At 48.0% G+C, this 23,431-nt stretch overlaps 8 protein-coding genes across 9 annotated transcripts; 6 read left to right on the plus strand and 2 right to left on the minus strand.

Moving 5' to 3' along the window:
• Positions 1 to 336: 336 nt before the first annotated feature.
• Positions 337 to 2,728, plus strand: HOP1 (DNA binding protein; the record flags this gene model as incomplete). The annotated part of the gene is made up of 9 exons (XM_058502868.1): positions 337 to 359; positions 417 to 594; positions 640 to 943; positions 993 to 1,149; positions 1,203 to 1,431; positions 1,490 to 1,750; positions 1,805 to 2,039; positions 2,089 to 2,246; positions 2,309 to 2,728. 9 exons carry the CDS (start codon positions 337 to 339, stop codon positions 2,726 to 2,728), a joined length of 1,965 nt encoding a protein of 654 aa, XP_058361799.1.
• Positions 2,729 to 4,876: 2,148 nt separating this feature from the next.
• On the plus strand, positions 4,877 to 7,243 carry ONS95_009289 (uncharacterized protein; the record flags this gene model as incomplete). Its single annotated transcript, XM_058502869.1, has 1 exon — positions 4,877 to 7,243. The coding sequence occupies one exon, from the start codon at positions 4,877 to 4,879 to the stop codon at positions 7,241 to 7,243; it is 2,367 nt and encodes a 788-aa protein (XP_058361800.1).
• Positions 7,244 to 8,767: 1,524 nt separating this feature from the next.
• ONS95_009290 (uncharacterized protein) lies at positions 8,768 to 10,407 on the plus strand (the record flags this gene model as incomplete). The annotated part of the gene is made up of 5 exons (XM_058502870.1): positions 8,768 to 8,842; positions 8,893 to 8,922; positions 9,004 to 9,312; positions 9,367 to 10,071; positions 10,132 to 10,407. 5 exons carry the CDS (start codon positions 8,768 to 8,770, stop codon positions 10,405 to 10,407), a joined length of 1,395 nt encoding a protein of 464 aa, XP_058361801.1.
• Positions 10,408 to 10,739: 332 nt separating this feature from the next.
• Positions 10,740 to 16,824, plus strand: MER3 (Sec63). 2 transcript variants are annotated; one of them, XM_058502871.1, is made up of 6 exons: positions 10,740 to 11,276; positions 11,334 to 13,776; positions 13,823 to 15,121; positions 15,277 to 15,327; positions 15,385 to 15,438; positions 15,490 to 16,824. In XM_058502871.1, the coding sequence occupies exons 2-6, from the start codon at positions 12,157 to 12,159 to the stop codon at positions 16,258 to 16,260; spliced, it is 3,795 nt and encodes a 1,264-aa protein (XP_058361802.1). In that variant the 5' UTR covers positions 10,740 to 11,276; positions 11,334 to 12,156; the 3' UTR covers positions 16,261 to 16,824. The 2 variants fall into 2 exon arrangements, with proteins under 2 accessions (XP_058361802.1, XP_058361803.1); XM_058502872.1 differs by having other exon boundaries at positions 13,823 to 15,327.
• Positions 16,825 to 17,915: 1,091 nt separating this feature from the next.
• ONS95_009292 (uncharacterized protein) lies at positions 17,916 to 18,524 on the minus strand (the record flags this gene model as incomplete). The annotated part of the gene is made up of 2 exons (XM_058502873.1): positions 17,916 to 18,104; positions 18,150 to 18,524. 2 exons carry the CDS (start codon positions 18,522 to 18,524, stop codon positions 17,916 to 17,918), a joined length of 564 nt encoding a protein of 187 aa, XP_058361804.1.
• A 363-nt stretch (positions 18,525 to 18,887) lies between these two features.
• On the plus strand, positions 18,888 to 20,634 carry NDH51 (NADH dehydrogenase [ubiquinone] flavoprotein 1, mitochondrial; the record flags this gene model as incomplete). Its single annotated transcript, XM_058502874.1, has 3 exons — positions 18,888 to 19,368; positions 19,419 to 20,406; positions 20,462 to 20,634. The coding sequence occupies exons 1-3, from the start codon at positions 19,360 to 19,362 to the stop codon at positions 20,632 to 20,634; spliced, it is 1,170 nt and encodes a 389-aa protein (XP_058361805.1). The 5' UTR covers positions 18,888 to 19,359.
• Positions 20,635 to 21,117: 483 nt separating this feature from the next.
• ONS95_009294 (uncharacterized protein) lies at positions 21,118 to 22,133 on the plus strand (the record flags this gene model as incomplete). The annotated part of the gene is made up of 4 exons (XM_058502875.1): positions 21,118 to 21,163; positions 21,239 to 21,355; positions 21,488 to 21,636; positions 21,732 to 22,133. The coding sequence occupies 4 exons, from the start codon at positions 21,118 to 21,120 to the stop codon at positions 22,131 to 22,133; spliced, it is 714 nt and encodes a 237-aa protein (XP_058361806.1).
• Positions 22,134 to 22,346: 213 nt separating this feature from the next.
• ONS95_009295 (uncharacterized protein) lies at positions 22,347 to 23,125 on the minus strand (the record flags this gene model as incomplete). Its single annotated transcript, XM_058502876.1, has 2 exons — positions 22,347 to 22,560; positions 22,611 to 23,125. The coding sequence occupies 2 exons, from the start codon at positions 23,123 to 23,125 to the stop codon at positions 22,347 to 22,349; spliced, it is 729 nt and encodes a 242-aa protein (XP_058361807.1).
• Positions 23,126 to 23,431: the final 306 nt, after the last annotated feature.

Consider the following 23,431-nt stretch of genomic DNA (forward strand, 5'->3'; position numbering starts at 1 on the left):
CTGTCTGATCTTCTTCACCAGCACTCTCGTTGATTGACTCGTCTGGCGATAGTGTCGCCAACATCTTCTTCATAGTTCCGCCCCAGGGACTTCTTCTGCGTCTCGCTTGTCCGCTACTGTAGCTGCACTCCAATCAACATGCCTTCCAACAAATCCTCACGAAAGTCAAAGGCAAGGCCCCAGCCGCGTCCTAGACCTGCCCCCAAGCCTTTAGAACCGGCGGTTGTGCTCCAGTCGCAGCACAGCTTTGACCTCGTCCACACTGCTATCGCTGCTACAGCAAGTTCTCCACGTGCCTGCCTGCCAGTGATCATTGACTGACCACTGTTCGATTAGATGTTTGAGGTGATCTTCGCTCGGTATAGCATAATCTACTTGACACAACTCGAATGTTCTTGCGCTGATAGTACTTGTAGGAAAGTCTTCCCCATCTGGACTAAATGGCACAAGCGTTTCTACGACCCGACGAATCCAGACACTGCTTACGAAACCTTCGTGTCTGGTACCCAAGCCATACAACAACGACGCGGCCTAGAGTGGCATGTTCCCGCCAGTGGTCAATTTCTCGTTTTGGACAGGCTCATGGATGCTCTTGTGGGTGCTGACTTCTCTGCACATACTCAAGGCTAACGGGAATAGGAAAATGGGGTCAGAGACGCTCTAGCGAGATCATACCTGAGCAAGGTTGACCTAAGCTTCCATTCAATTGACACGGAACCAATGTGTGAATCCAATTGCATCGAGTCCTATGGCCTCCATATATCCTATGGACCTGCGAACATGCCGTATATCGACACCGAGCTCAGAACTAGTCGGGGCTCCCAGACCACGAGTATGAATGTCCTACAAGGGAAAACAAGCCTTAAGGATATGATCAATGGCATCGCTCACCATTTTCTTTCTTCTGAACAAGCAAAAGTCTTCAAGACTTTACCATTACCGGGTTGGTCTCTGTGCCAGGTATAAAGCCAGCAAAGGCTAACTTCTGGTAGACAATATTCGAGTCAGCCTGCAGGCAGAGTATACTGCCCAAACCCCGCCTGACTACCAGCCTCTAGGCTTTAAACCTGTCAGAGAGATCGCTTGGAAGAAAAATGACATGGTTGCCGATGAAAATGACAAATACAAATTGACAACCGGTTTCCACAGGTACATGAACGTCCATTCCTTATTTGGTCTTCATCACACTGACTTTCCTGTAGTGTAGCATTTACCTTCAGACCACCAGGATATCGCGTCCAAGCTCCGCAAAGCTCTCAACAGGATAACGATCCAGCTAAGCGCATAGCTCCGGGCGCTGATGATGGCCTCCGTAACGAACGCTCCATCGGAAGCCTCCGAGCAGTCGATCGACTGAGAGCGTCCTCGGAGTTTTCCGCATCTGATGGAGGGCACACACAACCTGAGATTCTGAGACAGGTTCGAGGAATAGTATGTTGGATTTTCAGCGGCTCCCTTCATGAAAGTTCACTTAACAATGGACGTTTAGCATTTCTCCAGACTTGACCACGACAGTCGGCAGGACACGCAGCAATACCATACGTCGCCGTCGTCGCCTTCATCAATCCCGCCATATCCGGATACTGCATTCCATGCAGAGCTCTACATTCCGCAATATGTACCAGAAATTCTTGAAGTTGCCAGACTCAGACTGAAGGAACTAGTCGCACGAAGTAATGAGGACTTGGCCACTCCACAGAGTGTACAGATCTATTGCGATTGTGGAGTCTCTGTGAATGACGGTCATTTGGTATTGCCTTTACCTATTTCTTCCCTATTTACAAATTCTTGCTGACCGCCAAAGGTCCAATGTTTACAATGCCATACCTTTCATCATGCTGAATGCTATGGCTATCTCTCCAAGGTTCCCCGGGCTGAGTTTTGCTACGCATGTGCAAGAGATCTGTTCGACAAAAGCCTAAATCTGGGAGACAGAAAATTTGACGCTCAATTGAGGCGTACGATTCGATTCTTCCAGAACGGACAGGTTGCGAGGACGTTGAACGAAATCGCAATGCATCTTGGCATGGGCTCGGATGGTAAGATTCCTTTTTGTAAAACATCTCAACTTCATCTGATTGCCAGCAGAGCGGAGTAAGAGTGTCACAAGGCAAATTCTCGACGATCTTGCAACGGACGGATACATCGTGGAGCGAAAAGTGGATTCGACTTTCTCTCTCGTAATTGGCAAGGAGTCAATTATCCCTAGCACCTTTTTCAATCCGCGCATCGGTATCTATCATTTTGTGAGTTGGCGAATTAAGTCCCAAATTTTACCAGATTGATGATATGACACTTACCTGAACAGTTTCCTGAAAACGAGACGCCACTTATTGAGAGCACAAGTCCTTTCAGAAGTATAGAGAGACCCGAGTCCTATGCCCTCACTTCTGCCTCCGACTACCCTCGAACGCCTGCTGCCTCATATCCACCAAAGCAATACCGTACACTGAGAACCATGCAACACTCTTCCCAAAGAGAGGTCTCGGTAGACGATGCCACTACGCAATCTGCCGTCAGCACTCCAACTCATCTTCCAGGCTATAGCTCTCAAGAACACTCCTTTAGCAACGAATTCCGGACCTTGAGATTAGGGGGAACTGGAAATGGAAGCAAATTTACGACTCCGCTTAATGCGAATTCTAGTCTCCTAAGAGAATATTCTGGCAATAAACGATTGGCCGAGTCGGGTCAGCAGGCTCGGGCAAGTCGTCGGAAAATGGAGTGATTGCTTGAGCCGCCACTTGATCTTGTCGTCGGATAGTGTCAAGGTGAAACACTCGCTTTGCGACATCTGGGCTTACTTCTTTTGGACGAAACACCAAACAGTAGACGTAAATGGTCCTAGAGGAAACTTGGAAGTGACTTGAGTTTATCTACACAACTACTCGCTTGCATCTGGAGACCTTAAAGGTCAAGAAGATGGTGATATTGTGAGCTTTCAGTTGCGCAACAAATATGTAATTCTTGTGCGCAAAACCATGATATCTATCTATGAACTCGCTAAAACACAGCTTGCTAGAGGATGTAAAGGAAGGATGGCGGCTGCCAACACCATGCCGGAGATTACTCCGGAGTCGGCTTCTCCCGTTAACTTTGAGAGACGGTAAAAGCAATGACATTGATTTGAAGCCTGGAGAGGGCAAGGCATCGACTACCAGGGAGTTATGTGGCGGGCAAAGCCTTTGGAGAAGCCCAGCTGGCGGGCCTTTGGCCAGTCCACATCATTGTGCCACAAACAGATGAAAGCTGAAAATTTATCGGATTCCCGATAGCTCAAGACACTAGGCCGCCATGATGCTTCTTTTTCGTGCTTCCACCAAGCGATGTGGCTTGAGAGAGCTGAGATATTTATCGAGTTGACCAATCGACAAGCGCCCAGATGTCGGTTCCAATGTCCCACATCCCTCATTAGGATACTGCCAAAGCCACGAGGTTAAGAATTGTTCCATGGCGACTAGAAGCAAAGTTCGGAAGATTTTGCGAAACTATTTTTCCCTCTTTGATTTTTACTGACTAGTCAATTTTCCGAGCTCCCGTGGCCGACATTTCGCCATAGAGCGAGCCATAGAGAACAGTGGTCCCGACAGTCTCGCAAAGATTGCTTCAATTCCTTAGAAAAACAAAAGTAGTACAGGAGGTAGTCGTGGCTAGGTCCGTTTGACGATGCGGTGGCTCGGGTGATGCGGCGATGCGGTCAACTGCCGATTCGATTTGCTGGTAGCCAACGATCGTAATATTCTAAATTACGGTCCTTACCCCTGGATTCGAGCATACAGGACACGACAGACAATAATAATTGGATACGGATCCCGGAACGCCTCAAGCATCCAGTGACCCAGTCTGACTCCTGGAGACAAGCCCATGATCGCCATCCGCCCCAGGCGCACCGGACAACTCCAGAGCGAGCATGCGCGATGTGACGTTAGGTCTCATACTGTACCTCCGTACTGTACATACACCCTGGGACAGTTTGAGGCTTTGAGTCCCTGTACATTATTTTACTTTACTTTACTTCACTTTACTTCTTTGCAGTACAGGAGGCCTGAGATGCGCTGTTCCTTTCACGCCATGTCTGCTCTGGTCAGCTCTGGTCAGCTCTGCTCTTCGAATCGCGATACCGCACCCGCAAACACAGGCGATCCCTGGCCGCTGTCTGTCGAGCTATTCCGCAAACGCCGTCGCCCCGCACTGGGCTGCCGAGCGTCCAAGATAATAATGGAGATTGCAGAACCACCGCAGTGGCCCTTTCCGGCCACACCAGACGAAAAAGACGGTGGATGTCTTAGTCCGAGCGTCTGTCAATCCTGGACCTACCTAAATTTACCTGACCCTGACCTACTTACTGTACTGTACGCAGCGTAAATTACTGTACTGGACTAGGTAGATATGGTCAGGTCGGTCCAGTGCAGTGCAGTGCAGTGCAGTGCAGTGCAGTGCAGTGCAGTGCGGTATGGCCAGCAGCAACCTGACCTGACCTGGCCTGGCTTCTCGTATCTCTTTCTTTTCCCTTCCTCTTCCTCTCCCACTCCTACTCCTACTCCTACTCCTACTCCTACTCTCCCCTTCAAACCCCCTCGCCTCCCCTCGCCCTCGTCTTCACCAATGCTGAAAAGTTGAGAGAGAGTGAGGGCTAACAACCGATCCTGTCTCCACCTCCCTTTTCAGCTTGACGACTGCTGATTCCGACCCCGCCTCGAAGATCTACTCTCTTTACGGACCCCTCGTCAATGAATGCAACATTGCGATGTCTCACTGATGACCTGATAATCTACGGTGCGAGATCACAGTCTCAAGTAGCCACTGCGAACTTTTAGACTTCTCTCGAAAGTCGTGTTGCGAATTGGATCTGCCAGAACCGCCAACACCAGGAACGATGGGTCGAACAAGCAAATTCTCCTTTCCGATTCCTGGCCGGAAACATAAAGAGGTTACGCCGTTGCATGCCCCATCCGCGTCGGAGAGCAGTAATCTGTCGAAGGCTCAGAGGATCCTTGGGACCACCAATAACCTCAATATCGACATATCACCAATTCGAGAGGAAGGGCAGCAGCACCAGCAATGGAAACACCCGGGCTCGAGATCAAGTGGCATGAGCATATCTATATCTGACTCGACACATTCCTCCGAAAGTGTCCATGAATTGCAAAATGAGCAATGGGAGCATGAGTCCGGTGTGTTACCCAAGAGTATGAGTGAGAAAGCTTCTTCAACATTGCTCGGACGGCGGTATGGAGAGGATGGCACGACTACTACAGCTTCGGTTAGAAGCCGGCGCTTGAGAAGCGAAGACTCGTCTTCTACACTCAAATCGTTCTACGACAGACAGAAAATACCGCTTGCCATATCTCAGCAGACGTCAGCTTCGTCGGCCCGTGATCTGGCATTGCGGAAGGGATGTCCTCCCGTGGTCCAAAGGAGCCCGTTGCTACAAATTGAGACGTCCCTTGACCCTTTTGATGAACATTTTGGGGCAAAAAATGAGCACAATGATACCGGCCACCAAATAAGTCTGTCGCCCGAGAGGAAGAAGAAACCTGGCCGGCTGGATTTGACGAAACTATTCCCGAAGTCCCGCAGGCATGGCGAAAAGTCGGATTCTGACTACATGACACCTTCTCCATCCTCGGCATCCACAAATGGGTCACACAACAGAGGAAGTCTAATCCCGGAATCAGCACGGCGCAAGCTCAAAAAATCGCAGTCCAAGGAGTCTATGCAGTCCCAGAAGTTTAGTATCCGTTCAGAGCGATCACATGAGCAACGACAGACCAATGGCACTCTTCTTCAACTGTACGATCACTATGAAAACTTGCCTGTTCGTTCTCCGCGGATGGATCGGATACCCGAATCCAGTGTCCCTGACCGGATAACCTCTGGACGAGACAGCGCATTAGCGAGAATGGACAGTGATCTCAACTCAGCGAAGCGGTCTCCAGATCCGCTGTCAAGCTCGTCAGGAAAGGAACCATTCTCTTGGAAGAATGTCCGCTCTAGTATGGCAGCTGCTAATTTGACGCCTTCAAGTTTGACCCCACCTAACTCCAACTGGGAGTCTACTAGTGCTGCGAGTATATCCAGTCGAAATACAAGAACATCGAAAACCACTGCAGGCAGTTCGTTCTCGCACTCCGACTTGCAAGAAAAAAGCGTGCTGTCACTCTCGTCTGATTCAGAGGATGATTCGGAGACCGACCCAGGATCGACTATTGGCCCACCAACTAAGGGCAAAAGTAGCGGAGGTAGTAGCGGAAGCTCTCCTCCTTCTACTTCTCAAGTACCCAAATCAACTCAGCCATCGGGAGGACTGACAGTGAGGAACTATGGACAAAGACGCAGTACTACACAACACACACCTTACCTCACAGTGCCCGAAAGTTCCACTGGAACCTCGCGACTTTCAGGTCCTTGGACGCCTCCACCGCAGCTCGCAACACCCCCTTCATCGAGTCACCAACGCCATTCACAACTTCCATCTCCGAGAGAAAAGAAAGACCGATCATTATCCATAAGGTCTGGTACCTCATCCCGACAAGCGAAGGCACCCTCAATCGCTTCTATCCAATCATTACAGACCCCACATACCCCGCCTCTATCACCAAGTTCTATGATATTCCGACAGACATCAGATCGCAGCAGTCGCTTCATGGCTGTAACTGAGCAAGAAGAAGCTCTTCTCGAAGCACTCCGCCAAAAGAGGGCCCGTATGCGAGAAGAGATTATCGAAGAGCATGAGACAACGATGAAAACCCCTCCACGAGAACTAGAGAGCCAGCCCTCTAGGTTGTCTTCCGTTACAGCACGTTCTTCTGCCAGCACCCTTCGCCCTACTAGAGGAGCAGACAAGAAGCAAACGATCCTGCTCTACCTTGATACACCTTTGGCGTCTTCACAGTCCATCGATACTGCTGAGCCATCTCCAGATCTCGATGATTTCCTGAATTTCGGGTCTGATGAGGATCCGACTCCTAGGACGAGCTGGGCCCCAACACGTAAAGGCAGGCCTAGGCCGGATTCCTTCGTTGCCCCTCTCCAAAGGCAAGACACTGTGTCCTCTCTAGCACCACCTTCGGCCGCAAGACTCAGCGCAGTAGGTTCAGCTCGAGGATTCAAGCCTGAGAGGTCTTCTGGAGTTGGGGCTTCTAAGAAGAGAAATACTGGAGTAAGATTTGTTGATGACAATAGTGTCGCCAACAGCGACGACTTCCTAGCAGATGATGAGCCTATGTTATGGAACGTGTAATATCATTATTTGGTGGAAGTTTTGAAGCATTTTACTTTGCACAAATCTCCTTTGATCGGTTTCTTTTGTTGAGTTGGATGCATTTTATACCCATATTCGGATTTAAAGGACATACCAGGGTCATCTGGGCACCGCCATTTGGGCGATAGGATGATGGAATGCAAATAGTAATATGTAAATAGCCACGTGTACCACCAATCTGGGTTCGAGAGAATAGCTCTCATCTTATCTCTAATAATCAAATCCATAGGATTTAAGGCCTGCAACGTCTCGAGACATCCGATTCTGCTGGTCAACTCAGGCACTGGGATCCTTCTTAGCTATGCAACTTTCAGTTCAATAGTGAGGAGCTACAATATTTCTGACACTGGCGAATCTCTTACTGATCTTTGAGTCCTCAACTAAGGTCAGTTTGTTCAAGGCAGATGACCTTCAACAGTTCAGCAACGTCGATGTCTTTTCAGACCACTAGAACACTACGGTCTACTCCTCGTTCAATTGTCTTGCTTGTCCTATGTCACGTTCCCGCACTTGCTGTTCTCACGAATCACTAACACTTTTGAGTACCAGATTAATCAGAAAAATGGCTGTAAAAGATCATCTAAAGCAGACCTTCGGATTGGATGGGAAAAGATGTAATCCTCAAACAAAAAGTAGTCTACTGCGAATACGGCGGATAGTAAGACTGGCAAGGGGACCATAGCTCATCTGATCATCTGATATTTGGCGGTCTGTAAGACTCGACCATTCCCACATCCGTCACCATTTCAACCCAGAGCCGTCAGGGTGGTCGACGGTATTGGGCCACGTACCGGGAAATGCAGGTGGCTCAGCTGTGGTGGTGGTGCTGCATGCAAGTGTGGAGATCTCGGGGACAATGTGACCATCAAACAAAGACACGAATAATGATCACGAGCGATGTTTCGAGTCCAGAAGAGACTTCTCTTTCCCTGCTCTTTTCCCCCCCTAGTCAGTTCTCAAAAACAGTGTATAAATATCGACATTATATGTTGCATGTTCTGTGTCGTTGTAATCCAAAACTTTGCTTGGGGCTTCGATACGTGGCGTGGCGTAAATTAGGTACCTATGTCCTTCCCACACAAGACAACACCCAGCGTCCAGGGACTCACGTCACAGGCACCACCCGCTTGAAGCAGGGTTCTCCTTTTTTACAGTACATGCACGTCAAAACCCCAGTGTCAGGGTGTTGCAGCCACTGGCGGATCGTTTCTAGCGATTGGCTCAGCTCCCATCTCTTAGCCTTCTAGGAGCCGAGAGCGCGATCTTAGTTGCAAATAGCTCAAGACAGCCAAGTCAACCCAAATCGCATCACATCGCACGCATCGTTTTCAGTCCTTTCCACACACCGCTGGCCTGCACATAAGGCAATATATTGTTGGACCAATCTGAATTTTGGACTTTCTCTGGCTTCCTCTGTGTCATTGACCTTGTGCTGCTGGCACACTCGCCGAAAACCTGGAAAAGAACTCCTGGGCAAAGGAGTCTTCAGGCAGCGGAGTAGCAATGGCAGTCAATGACACGCCGTCGAAGGCGCCCTCTTTTATGGGAGTGCCTATGAAACATGTGTCTCTCATCACTGTAGGGTTTCTCTGGATTCTGCGAATTCGGAATATGCTAATTGCAGATAGCTCACATTTCAGAACTCCGCCCTGATACTTGTTAGTACCCCTCCAAAGAGCATATGGGCACCACAGAAGCCAGCAGAAGGACAAGAGCAGCAAGATTAACAATAGTCACAGATTATGCACTATTCTCGGACAATGCCTTCCCTTGGCGGCCATCGCTACTTTACCTCAACAGCCGTTTTCCTCAATGAAGTTATAAAACTGGCCGTGTCCTTAACGATTGCCATGTACGATATATCACAGACTCTCCCCCCTTCAACGCCTGCAACGGTACTTTTCGAGCAACTATACATGTCTGTGTTTTCTGGAGATGGGTGGAAGTTAGCCATTCCTGCGATGCTGTATACGCTACAGAATTCCCTCCAATATGTGGCGGTCAGCAACCTGGACGCGGTGCATTTTCAGATTCTATACCAGTTGAAGGTACTCATTCATAAGTGCTCGTTGTCCCAAGGAATTGGCTAATTGGTTGCCCAGATCCTCACAACGGCCCTTTTCAGCGTCACCATGCTTGGCCGACACCTCTCCTCCAAGAAGTGGATAGCACTGGTTCTCTTGACGGTTGGCGTTGCAATTGTACAGTTGCCCAGTTCCGACTCTGATGCATACTCACCCATTACGGATTCCAACTCTCGATTCTATTTTCCTCGATCCTTCCACGAGCTCGGACAGCTGACAAACGGCGCTGGGGAAGTAGCCAGGGAATTGACCAAGCGTGGAATGGATGGCCTCACGAAGCGTTCAGCGACATATGAGGGCATTCAAGAGGATATGGGGCTTGTAAAACCTGTCATGAACTATTCGATGGGTCTCACTGCGGTCTTGGTGGCAGCAGTGATCTCTGGGTTGACTGGTGTCTACTTCGAGAAGGTCCTAAAGCAGTCAACACAACATGTGACCGTCTGGACTCGGAACATACAGTTGTCATTTTACTCGTTATTTCCAGCCCTGATCGTTGGAGTTATCTTCAAGGATGGAGAGGAGATTGCCAAGAAGGGCTTTTTTGATGGATACAATGCGGTTGTATGGACTGCCATTGTCTTCCAGGCTATTGGTGGCGTCCTGGTTGCTATGTGCATCAACTATGCTGACAATTTATTGAAAAATTTCGCAACTTCGATCAGCATCATCCTTAGCTTTGTGTTCAGCGTGTTCTTCTTCGACTTTCAAGTCACCCTTAATGTAAGTGCCAAACAAAGTACGGTCCACTGGCTGGAAAGCAATGACTAACCCACGAAATAGTTTATTCTTGGTACTGCAGTGGTCATTTTTGCGACATATCTGTACAGTGGCTCGGAGAGAAAGAGAGGCCGTCCGCCTCCTATCAACATTGCGAGTTACGAGAAGACGACAATCGACAATGGCTATACGCCAAGATTGGATGAGAGCAAGATGCTGACTGTTGAGCCTTTGGAGAGCATCAAGCAAGCAGGATTATCAACATCACGGCCATCCTCGCCAATGAGACACCACTCACGTGTTGGGTCATCGAGGGGCAAGATAAAACGAGATGATTGAGTGTATTCATGATGGGAAATGGTGTAACATTACATATGGGTTGGTCAAAAAAGCGGGTTCTCAGGGAATATGTGAGCTAAATGGGAAAACGGCATGGAAGCAAGATATGGGGGCCCCCTCATACATCTGGGCACTGTTAGCATGATTGTCGGCGTTTACGGCTGGTGAGTTTGGTTTTCATGCAGCTGCTACGTGGAATAGCGCCAGGAAAGCTGCCAGCGGTTATCAGGAGCGAAATGTGATGTCAGCACGTGGTGTATACCTACATAAAGGTACCTAGGTAGCACGGCACCGTAACACCCGAATAAACTTGTTATATTCCTACCCTTTTCTCGAAAGGGCCAAAGTTCAGGTCTAAATTGCCTATTGGCATCCAGACCTAAGAGAAAGATGGGAGTTTCGGATGGTTCACGGTCACATGCCCTGGTACGGCCAAGACACCCGCTGTCGCTCCTGCCTCCATCTCTCCTGCCTATTAAGTCCTCGATATCTTTCTGCCTGGCTTCCTACAATGCTCTTTCCTATGATCTTCAAGCTTCAAAGATCGCTTCACGGCTACGGTAAAAGCCAAGGTTGAGTCCCTTTCTCCGAAGGCGAATCACTGACTGTTGATGCTTGTACTTATTCATTGTCACTGCTTTCTGTCCTTCTCTTTCAATTGCCGGGCTTCCCAAGCTCTCTTCTTGTCCAAATTATGGATAACCACATTCAGCAGAGTACGCCGGCAGCAGGCTCCAATGATTACCTCAATGAGCGCTTCTCAGGACACCAGCCAGCAGAGAGTGAGCCAAATGGATTCAGATTCGCACCTGCACCTGGACTTCGGCATCAGGCACAAGAACCTGTATCAATCAGTAGCAATAAGTATGGTTTGTGCTCCTGCAATGCCATCCTCCGTAATTCATCTTCTAATCTTCTACCAATAGGTATGGATCTTGTAGACGCATCTCAGGCTCAATCTGCGTCAAGTACAGCCCGGACAAGACTGTCCTTCGCTCCTCCCAGCATGTACGGTCAATCTGCGCGAGAGCCTAGGACGACTACAAATGCCGACAATCACTTCAGGTTTACCCAAAATCTGCGTATCGGTGTGCCGCTCAGTCGACCTCTCCCGAAACAGCTCAGCATACATTCTATGGACCCAATCAGCCCACTGGCAACGGCTATGTTGACGCAGCAATCGATGCCAATCAGACAATCACAGTCCTTGCATAGCATGAATATTGATATGCTACTTGGGCAAGCATCCTCGGGGCGTGAGAAACCCCAGCCAGCCAGCCTACCAGGTCCGTCGCCAACAAATGCACTATCCCTATCACAACAACCACTACTACAGAGACAGTCTATGTTGGGCCATGCCAATGTCTTTCAAGGATTACAAGCAAATAGGCTTAATCAACTTCAACCTCAAAGGCAGCAGGTCACACCACCTTTCAATCTTGGTGAGCTGTCTTCTGCTGTTGACTTTGACACAGTCTAATACCTTTAGGTGGAATCAGTGGCAGCCCAAATACCTATCAGTCCACGCATAGCTCGTCACCTCTTGCTGGTCAAGGATCAAGCCCAACAGCTCGTGTCAGTCTCCGAAGAGCTGCGAATCGCACGATTTCCACTGTCGAATCTTCTATCAGGGGCATTAGTACGGACTGTGACGAGCAAGAAGATGTGCCACAGACACCCCGGCGACTGAACGCGTACACCACCAACAAATACACACCCAAAACACTGGCATTGAACCATGCACCGCCTATGGTACATGGTATTCAGCTCATTTCTCCTCATGTACTACCAGATCGTTTTCGTCAAATATTTCCATACCAGCTTTTCAATGCTGCACAGTCCAAGTGTTTCGATCCTATATACAAGACTAATGACAATGTCGTGGTGTCTGCTCCAACAGGCAGTGGCAAAACAGCTCTTCTTGAACTGGCTATATGCAAAGCTGTAGAAAGTTTTGGGACTGGACAATTCAAAATTGTTTATCAAGCTCCAACTAAGTCACTATGCTCGGAGCGCGTTCGAGACTGGGACACAAAGTTCAGCCATCTGAACCTCCCTTGTGCTGAGCTGACCGGCGACACCAGCCAGTCAGAAATGGCTCGTGTTCGCAGCGCCTCTATTATCGTCACAACACCTGAGAAGTGGGATAGTATCACACGTAAATGGAGTGATCATCAGAAACTTGTCCAGATGGTCAAGCTGTTCCTCATTGATGAAGTTCATATCCTGAAAGATGCAAGAGGTGCGACTCTGGAAGCTGTCGTATCTCGTATGAAGACGATGGGTGCAAATGTTCGTTTCATAGCTCTTAGCGCCACTGTTCCCAACTCGGAAGACATTGCAGTCTGGCTAGGTAGAGATCATACCAATGAGCATATCCCCGCTCATCGAGAGACTTTTGGTGAAGAGTTTCGACCAATTAGACTACAGAAGCACGTTCACGGCTACGATGGTAATCCAAACGACTTCGCATTCGAAAAAGTCTTGGACGGCAAACTGCCAGCATTGCTTCGTCAATACAGTCAGAAGAAGCCAATCATGATATTCTGCTTCACGAGAAAGTCTTGTGAGACTACTGCCCAAAATCTGGCGGAGTGGTGGTTCAGGCAGAGCCCGGCTGACCGCGTTTGGCCTGCTCCGTTGAAGACCGTTGCGGTCAGTAATAAAGACCTCCATCACCTGGTTTCTTGTGGTGTTTCATATCACCATGCTGGTTTGGATCTTCAAGATCGCATGGCAATTGAGTCAGGTTTCTTGAAAGGAGACGTCAATGTCATTTGCTGCACTTCCACACTTGCCGTAGGAGTGAATCTTCCTTGTCACACAGTTGTGCTCAAAGGAACCGTCTGTTTTCAGGACAGCCACCTCGTCGAGTATTCGGATCTAGAGGTCATGCAAATGCTTGGTAGAGCTGGCCGCCCCCAGTACGAAAACAGTGCTGTCGCTGTAATCATGACTCGAAGCGATAAAGTCAATCGCTACAAAAAGATGGTTTCTGGTCAAGATATTCTTGAGAGCACACTGCATCTCAATCTTATCGAACATCTCAATTCCGAAATCAGTCTCGGAACCATCAAGAATGTCTATGATGCAAAGAGGTGGCTCTCTGGTACCTTTCTCAGTGTCCGGATGCGCCAGAATCCGAACTACTACAAGATCGAAGGTGCATCTCCTGGTGGAGATGCTGACAGACGTTTGGAGCAAGTCTGCGAGAGAGATATTTTGCTTCTCCAACAGCACAAGTTAGCCAGTGATCAGGAGCGAATTGGTAGTACTGAATATGGGGTGGCCATGTCTCGCTTTATGGTGCAGTTCGAAACGATGAAGCTGCTTCTGTCTATTCCATCGAGAGCAGGCACAGAACAAATTGTAAAGCCCTCTCCAAGTCGTTCAAATTCTTTGCTAACTTGTGAAGCTTCACGTAATCTGTCAGGCTGCCGAGTTTAGGGACCTTCGGATGAAACCGAATGAGAGACAATACCTCCGTGAATTCAACAAGTCCCCCTTCCTCAAATTCCCAATTAAGGAAAACGTCACAACGACGCATCACAAAGTTTCACTGCTCATACAAGTTCAACTGGGGGGAATTGAGGACCCTACGGACAAAGAATTTTTCCAGGTGAGACGGCAATTTGCAACAGATCGGAGCATCGTATTTGATCGCATACAACGTCTCATCCACTGTGTCATTGAATGCAAGGCATACGAACGTGACTCGGTATCGACTCGCCATGCGCTCGATCTCGCACGAAGTATTTCTGCAGGATTTTGGGAGTACTCAAATCTGCAGCTGAGACAACTCCCTCAATTCGGTCCTGTTGCAACACGGAAACTAGTGAGCAACAGCGTGTCAACCGTTGAACAACTGGGAAAGATGGACACTGCCAGCATTGAAAGACTCGTGTCCAAAAATCCTCCATTCGGGAAAAAGACGAGGGACGTTATTTCGGGTTTCCCCATCCTGAATCTGACTTGTGAGATTGTGAAGAGAATCACTGAAAAGCCAAAGGCCTCACCCAAGATCCAAGTCAAAGCTCGCCTGTGGTACGAAAATGACAAGATCCCTATATGGAAGGGTAGGAAGCCCTCCGTAACATTTTTAGCTGAAACGACTGATGGCAAAATTGTCCATTTCTGGCGTGGTAATATCTCCAGGCTAGAAAAAGATTTTGATATCAGATTCACTGTCGAGCTTCTAGCACCGGATGTTGATGTCAAATGCTGGGTCGCATGCGAGGACATTGTAGGCACTGTTAAGTCGTGCATCCTCAAGCATAATGTTCCGGCTTCAGAATTTCCACCAGTCCCTGTCGTAATCAAGACTAAAATCAAGACAGCACCGAACACTTCGGAAGACTCAGTCCCTGAGGTCGACGAGTTTGGCACTGGTGAGGTTGATGATGATGACATGATCGCTGCTATCAACGGCGTCGAGACTGGGAAGACTGACTATGGCTCGGATGAATTCCTCGACATCGATGACGCGGCGCTAAACAAGTCAAAATACCAGAAGCCAACGACCGGCAAGCTTGGAAAGGAGGTAAAAGAGAAAGGGAAAAGGGAAGTTGAGGTTTTAGAACCTTTCCAAATGGCTAATGGAAAGTGGACGTGCAATCACGCCTGTCGTGATGGTCAACTGCTGAAGAATGGTCAACCTTGCAAGCATTACTGCTGTCGTGAGGGTCTGGACAAGCCACGGAAGACCAAGAAAAAGGTCAGCCAACTATTCCTAGTCTTCTTCTGTCCAAGCCACGATAAGAGTACTGATACAAATGCCAGCCATCTGTGGGAACAGCTGGAAAGGCTACCTCCGCCTCAAAAGTTTGTTTTTTTAACTGAATGGTTTGTTCCACACTGACTGAGTTTCAGCAACAGAGCAGTGAGTTTTCTGTTACCAGGGGTATGAATTTTGACAAGAAAGTAAGGAACGATTCATAGAGTTTCAAAGTCTCAAACTGTCCTGACATTTGAACACAGAATCTCGGGTCACGACATGAGATACCTGTGCCTCGATCCATTCGTAAACCACAGGTAAACAGGTCACTTCCATGTTTCTTTATACTTGCTGATTCATTTCACAAGCCGAAACTCAAATTGGGCCACTACAGTGATACGGATGACAACAATGCCGAGATGGTGGACCTTTCAAATGTCCTTAGCCCAGTTTCCTATTCAGATCTTGCGCCACGGGACTATCGAAAGCTACACAAACTCCATACGAGTGTACAATCCGACAAAGCTAGCATTCGCTTGAACCAAAAACCACACTTTTCTTATGCCAGCCACAAAGAGCCTGAAATTCCATTCCTCAAGAAGAAGAGCGGCGGGCTTGACGACGAGCAAGACTTTCCATCGCCCTCTGCTTTGGTAGGCGATAATGACCCATTCGATCTAGACTTAGATCAAGTTGAAATCTGTAAGGACAACACCCGGGAAACGCTTCCTTTAGAATCAATTTCTCCATATCGAGATGCTTCCATTGAAAGTCTCGAAGCTGATATGGTGGCGTTTGACCACCCTGTCACAGCTGTGCACACAACTCCAAATGCAGGATCTAGCTTCTGCAATGAGCTGTTCGATTTTGAAGCATTCGAAAATATTGGTGATGAGCCCGTACCAATTTCTGCGTCCGGCGCAATTGGAGGTACTTCTAACATCACTATACCAACATCAGGCTCTACTCCTCCGAAGAGAACACTTTCCTTGAGCCCAGAGAAGACAGAAGTCAAGCACCGCCGCATCATGAAAGATCTCTCAGCAGCCCCGAATGCCTACTCATTTCCTTCATGGGTCAACGAGTTCGATTCTGAGCTCATTGCTGGGTTGGAGAACCTCGTTGAATTCGTTGATTGAGCCAGAGTCAATAGTTTTTGACATCGTGGAAGAACAGCTACTTAGTCTCTGGTCAGAGCTATGAGAATTCAAGATGATCTGCTGAGCTTGCATGGCATGTCGCTCTACCTAGCTATATGATATTTTTGGGGGATGTTGGGGAATCACAAATTTTACTTGCTTGAAGGGAGCTAAATTGATAGATAGATACCTATTTGCATGGCTGTATGTGTGCTAGCTTGTTGTAATTGACTTGCTTGCTTCACGCTATCCCCTCTACTCTAAATACATGCATTTGTGCACCCTGGTGCGGAGAATAACACTCGAACAGACCATTGAGACTTCCGAAAAATGTCTCCAGTTGAAGCTAGATCCGCAGGCTGAACAGTGATACGCTGACTGGCGGAGACACGTTGTCCTTGGTACGAAATTGGATACCTCGGGGTACTAAGGCATAAACCAAAGGTAGATTTTGAGGATGGATTGGATAAGTACTTGCTTACGAAGCGAGTCGAGTAACGATGACCGATTGTAAAATCACAAATAGACTAGTATATCAAAAAAGGAACACCTAGCAGAAAATTGCATACCAAAGAGAACTTGAGATAGCAGTATCTCGATTATTTTTCAGTAACTTCTGCATTCTTCTTCAAGATATGTGTGATATGGCTGGTTATCTAAAGACCTAACACATCACTTTGATCTGCTCTCCTTATGCTTAAAACAAGCTAAACTGAATTAGCCGAGCTCGATGAATGACTTCGGTACTGAAAAGGAAATCTGATGAAAACCAAGAGAGGGAAGAATGAGGTGTCAAACGGGACTCAGTATTCTTACTACTGGGTTTCAATTTTCTAATGGATGTTTTTTGTTTGTAAATATACCCATTGTAAGTTCGGCCACAAAATATTCCAAAGGTCAAAAAAAGGATTCTTTACCCCTAGAGCGGTTAACCCATAATTGTGTCCTGGATTGAAAGGATCAATTCTACCAAGTAGAAATTAATCCTACCACACAGAAGAATTACGCCGCGACTCCTTCGGGATGTTGAATAAAAAAGTTCTAGAAGAATGGGAGACCATTTCAAAGCTCAAATCAAGGATTGCGAGTAAGACTCGTAAAACTCAGCGGCGACTTATGAAAGTGTCGATCCATTGTCAACCGCATTGGTTTAGGATGGATCGATGGTTCTAGAGCGAGACCTTGAAGACTTCGAGATCAAATTAAACCATGAATGCGCGATTTCATTCTGACGAATGGCAAGAACTCCGGCCATTCGGCGAGCCTTTGGCCTGCTGTCCTTTCACCCTCTCAGTCCTTCCTTGTCACAAGTCCGAACCTCTCTTTGATATTGATGGGCTGTGCTCATCTCCTTCTCCCGTTGAAGGGTCCGAGAGAAAGTCCGCATTTTTCTGCTTGCATGAGGATACGCCCGAAGCTTGAGAATGTTTCTGAGAGCTTGCAGAGATTGATCACCAACCATCTAGGAATCGACAAGCCTTTGCAAGTTCGCAGATTGCAGACGCGATACAAAGGGAACCTGGTCTAAGGATTGGGACTATGAAAGTAGCTTCACACTTGACGTCGCCGCTTGGCTACATGGACGAAGCCCTAGGCTAGTGGCGGGTGACGAAGCAAAGCCCCGGGAGAGCACGTATTGTAAATAGTAAGTCTGGTCATTGAAACTTGGCTAAGTTGCTTGGTATAAGCTTCCGCAATACCTCTACCTGCTTTGCAACCATCCTCAGTTTCAATTCCTCAGCCCCGCTGGTGTCCAAACGTCGCACACCGTTACCGTAAAGCACGGTAAAATCAGGTAGAACTTCTCCTTCTGCAACCTCACATAGTGGACCAACTTTACAATGCTATAATCCGTTAGAAAGAACATTGATAGCAAGGATCCAGCATACCTTGCCAATGACAGCTCCCTTTCCAATCTTGGCGTTGACTTCAATGATAGACCCTTCTCCAATAGTCCGTGCTTCCACCACAGCTCCGACCTCTATCACAACGCCATTTTCAATGGTCACACCATATTCGTCATCATCTGGTGGGTCGCTTTGTAGACCGATTTGACCCCGTTCGCTAATAATGCAGTTGCTTCCCACATGTATTGGAGCATATCCGGAATTGAGCTTCGTTCGTGGGTGGATGACGGTGTTAGCGTCGAGGGTTATGAGGTGTGTGCCCGTCAACACAGCCTGATCTGCAATGACAAGAGAAGAAGATAGCTTGGTTGGAGGCTTTGGAGGAGGGGGCATCATGGATGCTCGTTTGCTTGACATCTTGAGGCACTGTCGAAAGTACTTGGCTATGAGCTGGCTGGATCTGGATGTCAATGGAGATTGGGTAAATGTTGACCTTAAGTCGGAGCAAAGCGATATATCAGAAAGGGCATTCTCATTATTTGAAGCTGATGCCGCTTACTTCTTTGACGATAATGCCTATAACAATGGCAGTCAAACGTTGGCGATATTGATCATGTGAATGGTTCACTATTGAAATCGTGATGTTGCGGCAACGCATCCGCGTTCGCATCAAAGTTTCCCCGGCTGCCCGTGCGAGCTTTGACCAATCAACGCAGCCATATCGGTGATGACTTCAAAGACTAAATAAGTTACACTGGATCTCAAACTCAACCTCCGCCCTGCCTGTCTATTCCCAACCCGAGCTCAATTGAGCACAACCACGCATCGAAATGCTTTCGCGACACGCGCCTTCACCCAAGGCTGTTGCCTCCATATCAGCTCGTGTCCTTCCCTCAACAGCGGGCGCCACCTCCCGACTCCCTTCCTCCATTTCTCCAGCACAGCAGAGCCGCGGCCTTGCCACAGTTGCAGATGCCCCTCCTCCTCCGAAGCGGACACAATTTGGTGGATTAAAGGATCAGGATCGCATTTTCCAGAATCTCTACGGACATCATGGAGCCGACCTGGCTAGTGCCAAGAAGTATGGAGACTGGCACAAGACGAAGGAAATCCTGCTGAAGGGCCATGACTGGGTATGCTAGATAGCCCGATAGACATTTGAAATGTCAGGAGCTGACGTATCATATAGATTATCTCCGAGATCAAGGCTTCAGGTCTACGAGGACGTGGTGGTGCTGGATTCCCCTCCGGAATGAAATGGGTACGTTCACAAAATAGCTTGGAATTGAAGAAGATACTCATGTTTTGTAGTCATTCATGAATTTTAAGGATTGGGATAAAGATAACAAGCCAAGATACTTGGTTGTCAATGCTGATGAAGGCGAGCCTGGAACTTGCAAGGACCGAGAGATCATGAGAAAGGACCCTCACAAGCTCATTGAAGGATGTTTAGTGGCCGGGCGAGCAATGAACTGCACAGCTGCATACATCTATATTCGTGGCGAATTCTACCACGAGGCGACAGTCTTGCAACGAGCAATTCAGGAGGCGTATAAGGATGGATTGATTGGAAAGAACGCATGTGGAAGTGGCTACGACTTTGACGTGTACCTGCATCGCGGAATGGGAGCTTATGTTTGCGGAGAGGAGACATCACTTATCGAATCACTTGAAGGCAAACCCGGAAAGCCCCGTCTAAAGCCTCCATTCCCAGCTGCCGTTGGCCTCTTTGGATGCCCATCGACCGTGGCAAACGTTGAGACAATCGCAGTGGCACCAACGATTTGCCGAAGAGGAGCAGGGTGGTTTTCATCTTTTGGTCGCGAGCGAAACTCTGGAACCAAGCTTTTCTGTATCTCTGGCCATGTCAACAATCCATGTACTGTCGAAGAGGAGATGAGCATTCCTCTAAGGGAGCTGATCGACAAGCACTGTGGTGGTGTCCGTGGTGGATGGGATAACCTCAAGGCTATCATTCCCGGCGGTTCATCAACTCCAATTCTTCCTAAGAGCGTATGCGATGAGCAGCTCATGGACTTTGATGCTTTGAAGGACAGCCAGTCTGGCCTGGGAACGGCCGCCGTTATCGTTATGGACAAGAGCACAGATGTCGTTCGTGCTATTTCCAGATTGAGTCATTTCTACAGACACGAGTCTTGTGGTCAATGCACTCCTTGCAGAGAGGGTAGCAAATGGACTGAACAAATCATGAAGAGATTCGAAAAGGGACAAGGTCGTGAGCGAGAAATTGATATGTTGCAAGAGTTGACGAAGCAAGTTGAGGGACACACCATCTGCGGTAAGCAATAACTACGCATGAACATGAAATTGCAGATGAACTAATATGAATGCAGCTCTTGGGGAGGCTTTCGCATGGCCTATTCAGGGTCTCATTAGACATTTCCGACCAGAATTAGAGGCACGCATGCAAGACTATGCCAAGGCTCACGGCGCGAAACAAGCATTAGCAGGTGGATGGGCTCCAGACGCAAGACAGCAGGGACAATTGATTGCACCTGGGCAATAGACGTTTAGCCTTTAGACTGTTCATAGGGATTCTCCTATTGTAATTATTGACGTTCGGCTTGGGTGCTCTTTTGATCGGCGCAATGTATCAGCAAAACGCTCCATTTTCTTTCATTGGTCTGGTCTCGACTTTGTGACATGGTAATGCAACTTTGAGCCTCACCTAGCCCAGCTCCTAGCACGCTGTTTGCAAGATTTCAGTGGTTCGCTAAGCGACATAATGTTTTCAGAGGCTGCCCAAGACAACTCATCAGGAAATATTTGGGGTTCCAGAGATCGGAATCCTTTCCTGCAAGACCAACCTTGTCGGATTCGTTTTCAACATAATGCCTCATCGTGGCCCCACTTTTGTACTGCAAGTCTCAAAAATAATTTGAGATTTGAACTCCTCAGAGCACGAAGTCTTTTGTCAGCGGCTCACCCGCCAACAACATTTCCCTGAGGGCGTCGGTCTCTCTCAAAGCAAATATAACGAGCTACGCTAATGATGGGCGCCTACAAAAATGTAATCCGCTTCACCAGCGACGCCAGTCAGTCCTCTCTCACTTTCATATACACGTGATGCCCCTGAGCAGACAGACATGCATGCTGACAACACCGAACAGCCGCCCTCGAAAAGATCCTTCGACTCTTCCAATCCATCTGCCAAATCTTCGCAGCAAACGCCACATCCCTCGAAAATGCAACGACATGGCTTCATTTACGTGCGCAGTTTGCACTAGGTAAGATCTATATGATTCCCAATCCTCGTGCCAGGCTGCCATTCGGTGCAGCTAGCTACGCCACGAATCCGTCACAGTTTTACATCATGCTTTAATGGTGGATTCTAGAGCAAAGCTTACAGTATTGCATAGGACGCCGGTATTTCCGCTTTTTCCGCTTCCTGGAATGTTTTTCGAGGGCGTATGACTGCTTTCGTACCGTTGATGGCGTGCGTGGCGTTTTTGCCGTTGGAAAATGGTCATGTCTTGGGAGTTATATGTTTTTAGAGTCTGTCACTATTGTAAGTCCCAACTTCTGTTCGAGATTCCCACGTCCACACAGGATTGTGGGTTGAAAGTTATCCTGGCTTGGGACGTCGACTAACGGTTTGGGTAGCTTGACGCAATGGGGTATTGGGCAACACCTTTAGCGGGAAATTGCTTGCTGGAAGGGAACAAGTTCTGGTTCTATTCTTTGGTCTGCTCAATCCTGTGGGGCTTGTTACAGTACATGGATGCAAGTAATGAGAGGTATCAGGTTGCAAGCAAGAAGATGGACGAGGCAACCGGATCCGCTGCTTTGTCTGACGTGGAAGCAAAAGATATTCGAGACTTTGAAGTGAAGCGGAAGGTTAAAATGGACGGAGTTAAGACGAAAATGGTTATTGATGGTTTCGATCTTCTAAGTCCGGGATTTGTCACTGGTTGGATCAGAACATCAGCTTCCGTCGTGGGTTTCTCGAGTGTAGTGAGCACGATGCTTTCCTCGAAGGAGATCTGGGATAGATTGAAGGAATGAAATAGTACGCTGAAGAGCTTAAGAATTTCAATGAACCGACATGATCATGATTATAACAAACTCCATGCCCAGATGTACTTTCAGCCTTCTTGACTTCTACAAAATAATATCGTTCTCTGGCAACTCGTGACCCAATCTTAGTTCGTCAGTCTGTCGACGAAGGGACTTCAACTAGTATGATATTGATCAAGCCATTCTGACATAATGTCCTCTTTAAACGAGCTCCTCAGGACTGTGTCTCGGCTCCTCGCTCTCGGTAGCCCTTCGTCGAGCAGAGCCCGTATCAGCTCCACCAACGCCACTCGGAGCTTGAGTTGGAAGTTTATTGTCCCGAGGAGCAAACTTCGGCTTCAAGTCGGTCAATCTTGCTGTGAGTGTCAAGCTTTTCTGGTCAAAGACAGGAACAGTGACCAACACCTGGCAGAGTCTGTACCTCAGTCAGCAAGGGTTTCAAGTGGGGTATTGGAGAAGACTTACACAACAAAGTAGCCGACAACCACTCCGGCCTTGTACGGTCCACCATAGTAGCGATTCGTAAGGGCGTTCCCAAGAAGCAAGCAAAGTGTTAAAGCAGCGCTCAGACCGATATCCGCGTACGTGACTGTCTTTGTCTTGCCATAGCTTCCTCCAATATCATGTCTCCAAGCACTCTGGCGAAGCTCTACGGTCACTTTGAAGACGTGATCGAATGAATATTGAACGACGCTCAGAAGATTGAGGATCATAAGGAGCGCCAGGAAAATATCGGCAGCAATGAATGCTTCGCGACCATCAACAACAAAGACGATGAATGCTGCAAGAGCGAGAATGAATGAGATGATTCTGAGAATGAGTACAGGACTCAATGTGATAGAACAAGCAGTAGGCATGTGTCGAACCGGACTGCTCTCTGAGGTAGGAAGCAGATGCGTGTGAGGTGAAGCATCATGATCTGTTTCCTCGGAAGCCCTGGGCAGCATAGAGTATTGTGTCTGATTATTGAAGGATGCCATTTTTACTTAATGAAAGAACCCATGTTCAATGCTTGATAGCGAAGAATAATTTGCGTATAGTAACGAGGATTCGAAGGACTTGGAAAACAGTGTCCAAAGCAATTCTTCGAACGATGAGCAGGTATATGAATCCAAGTTGGCCTGTTGGTGTCTGCCTTGAGCAAATCTGCACGTCACCTACATCTGCGATCAACTTGCCTATTCTATTTTCAAAATTCTTACGCTATCCGAGTGGCTGATCAAGCTCTTGGACCCACCCAACAGCCTTGAATACACGTAAAATATAGTGACAGCCATACAGGGCCA

This window comes from Cadophora gregata (assembly GCF_030347475.1).
Source record: "Cadophora gregata isolate MNR1 chromosome Unknown scaffold_3, whole genome shotgun sequence".
NCBI lineage: Eukaryota > Fungi > Ascomycota > Leotiomycetes > Helotiales > Ploettnerulaceae > Cadophora > Cadophora gregata.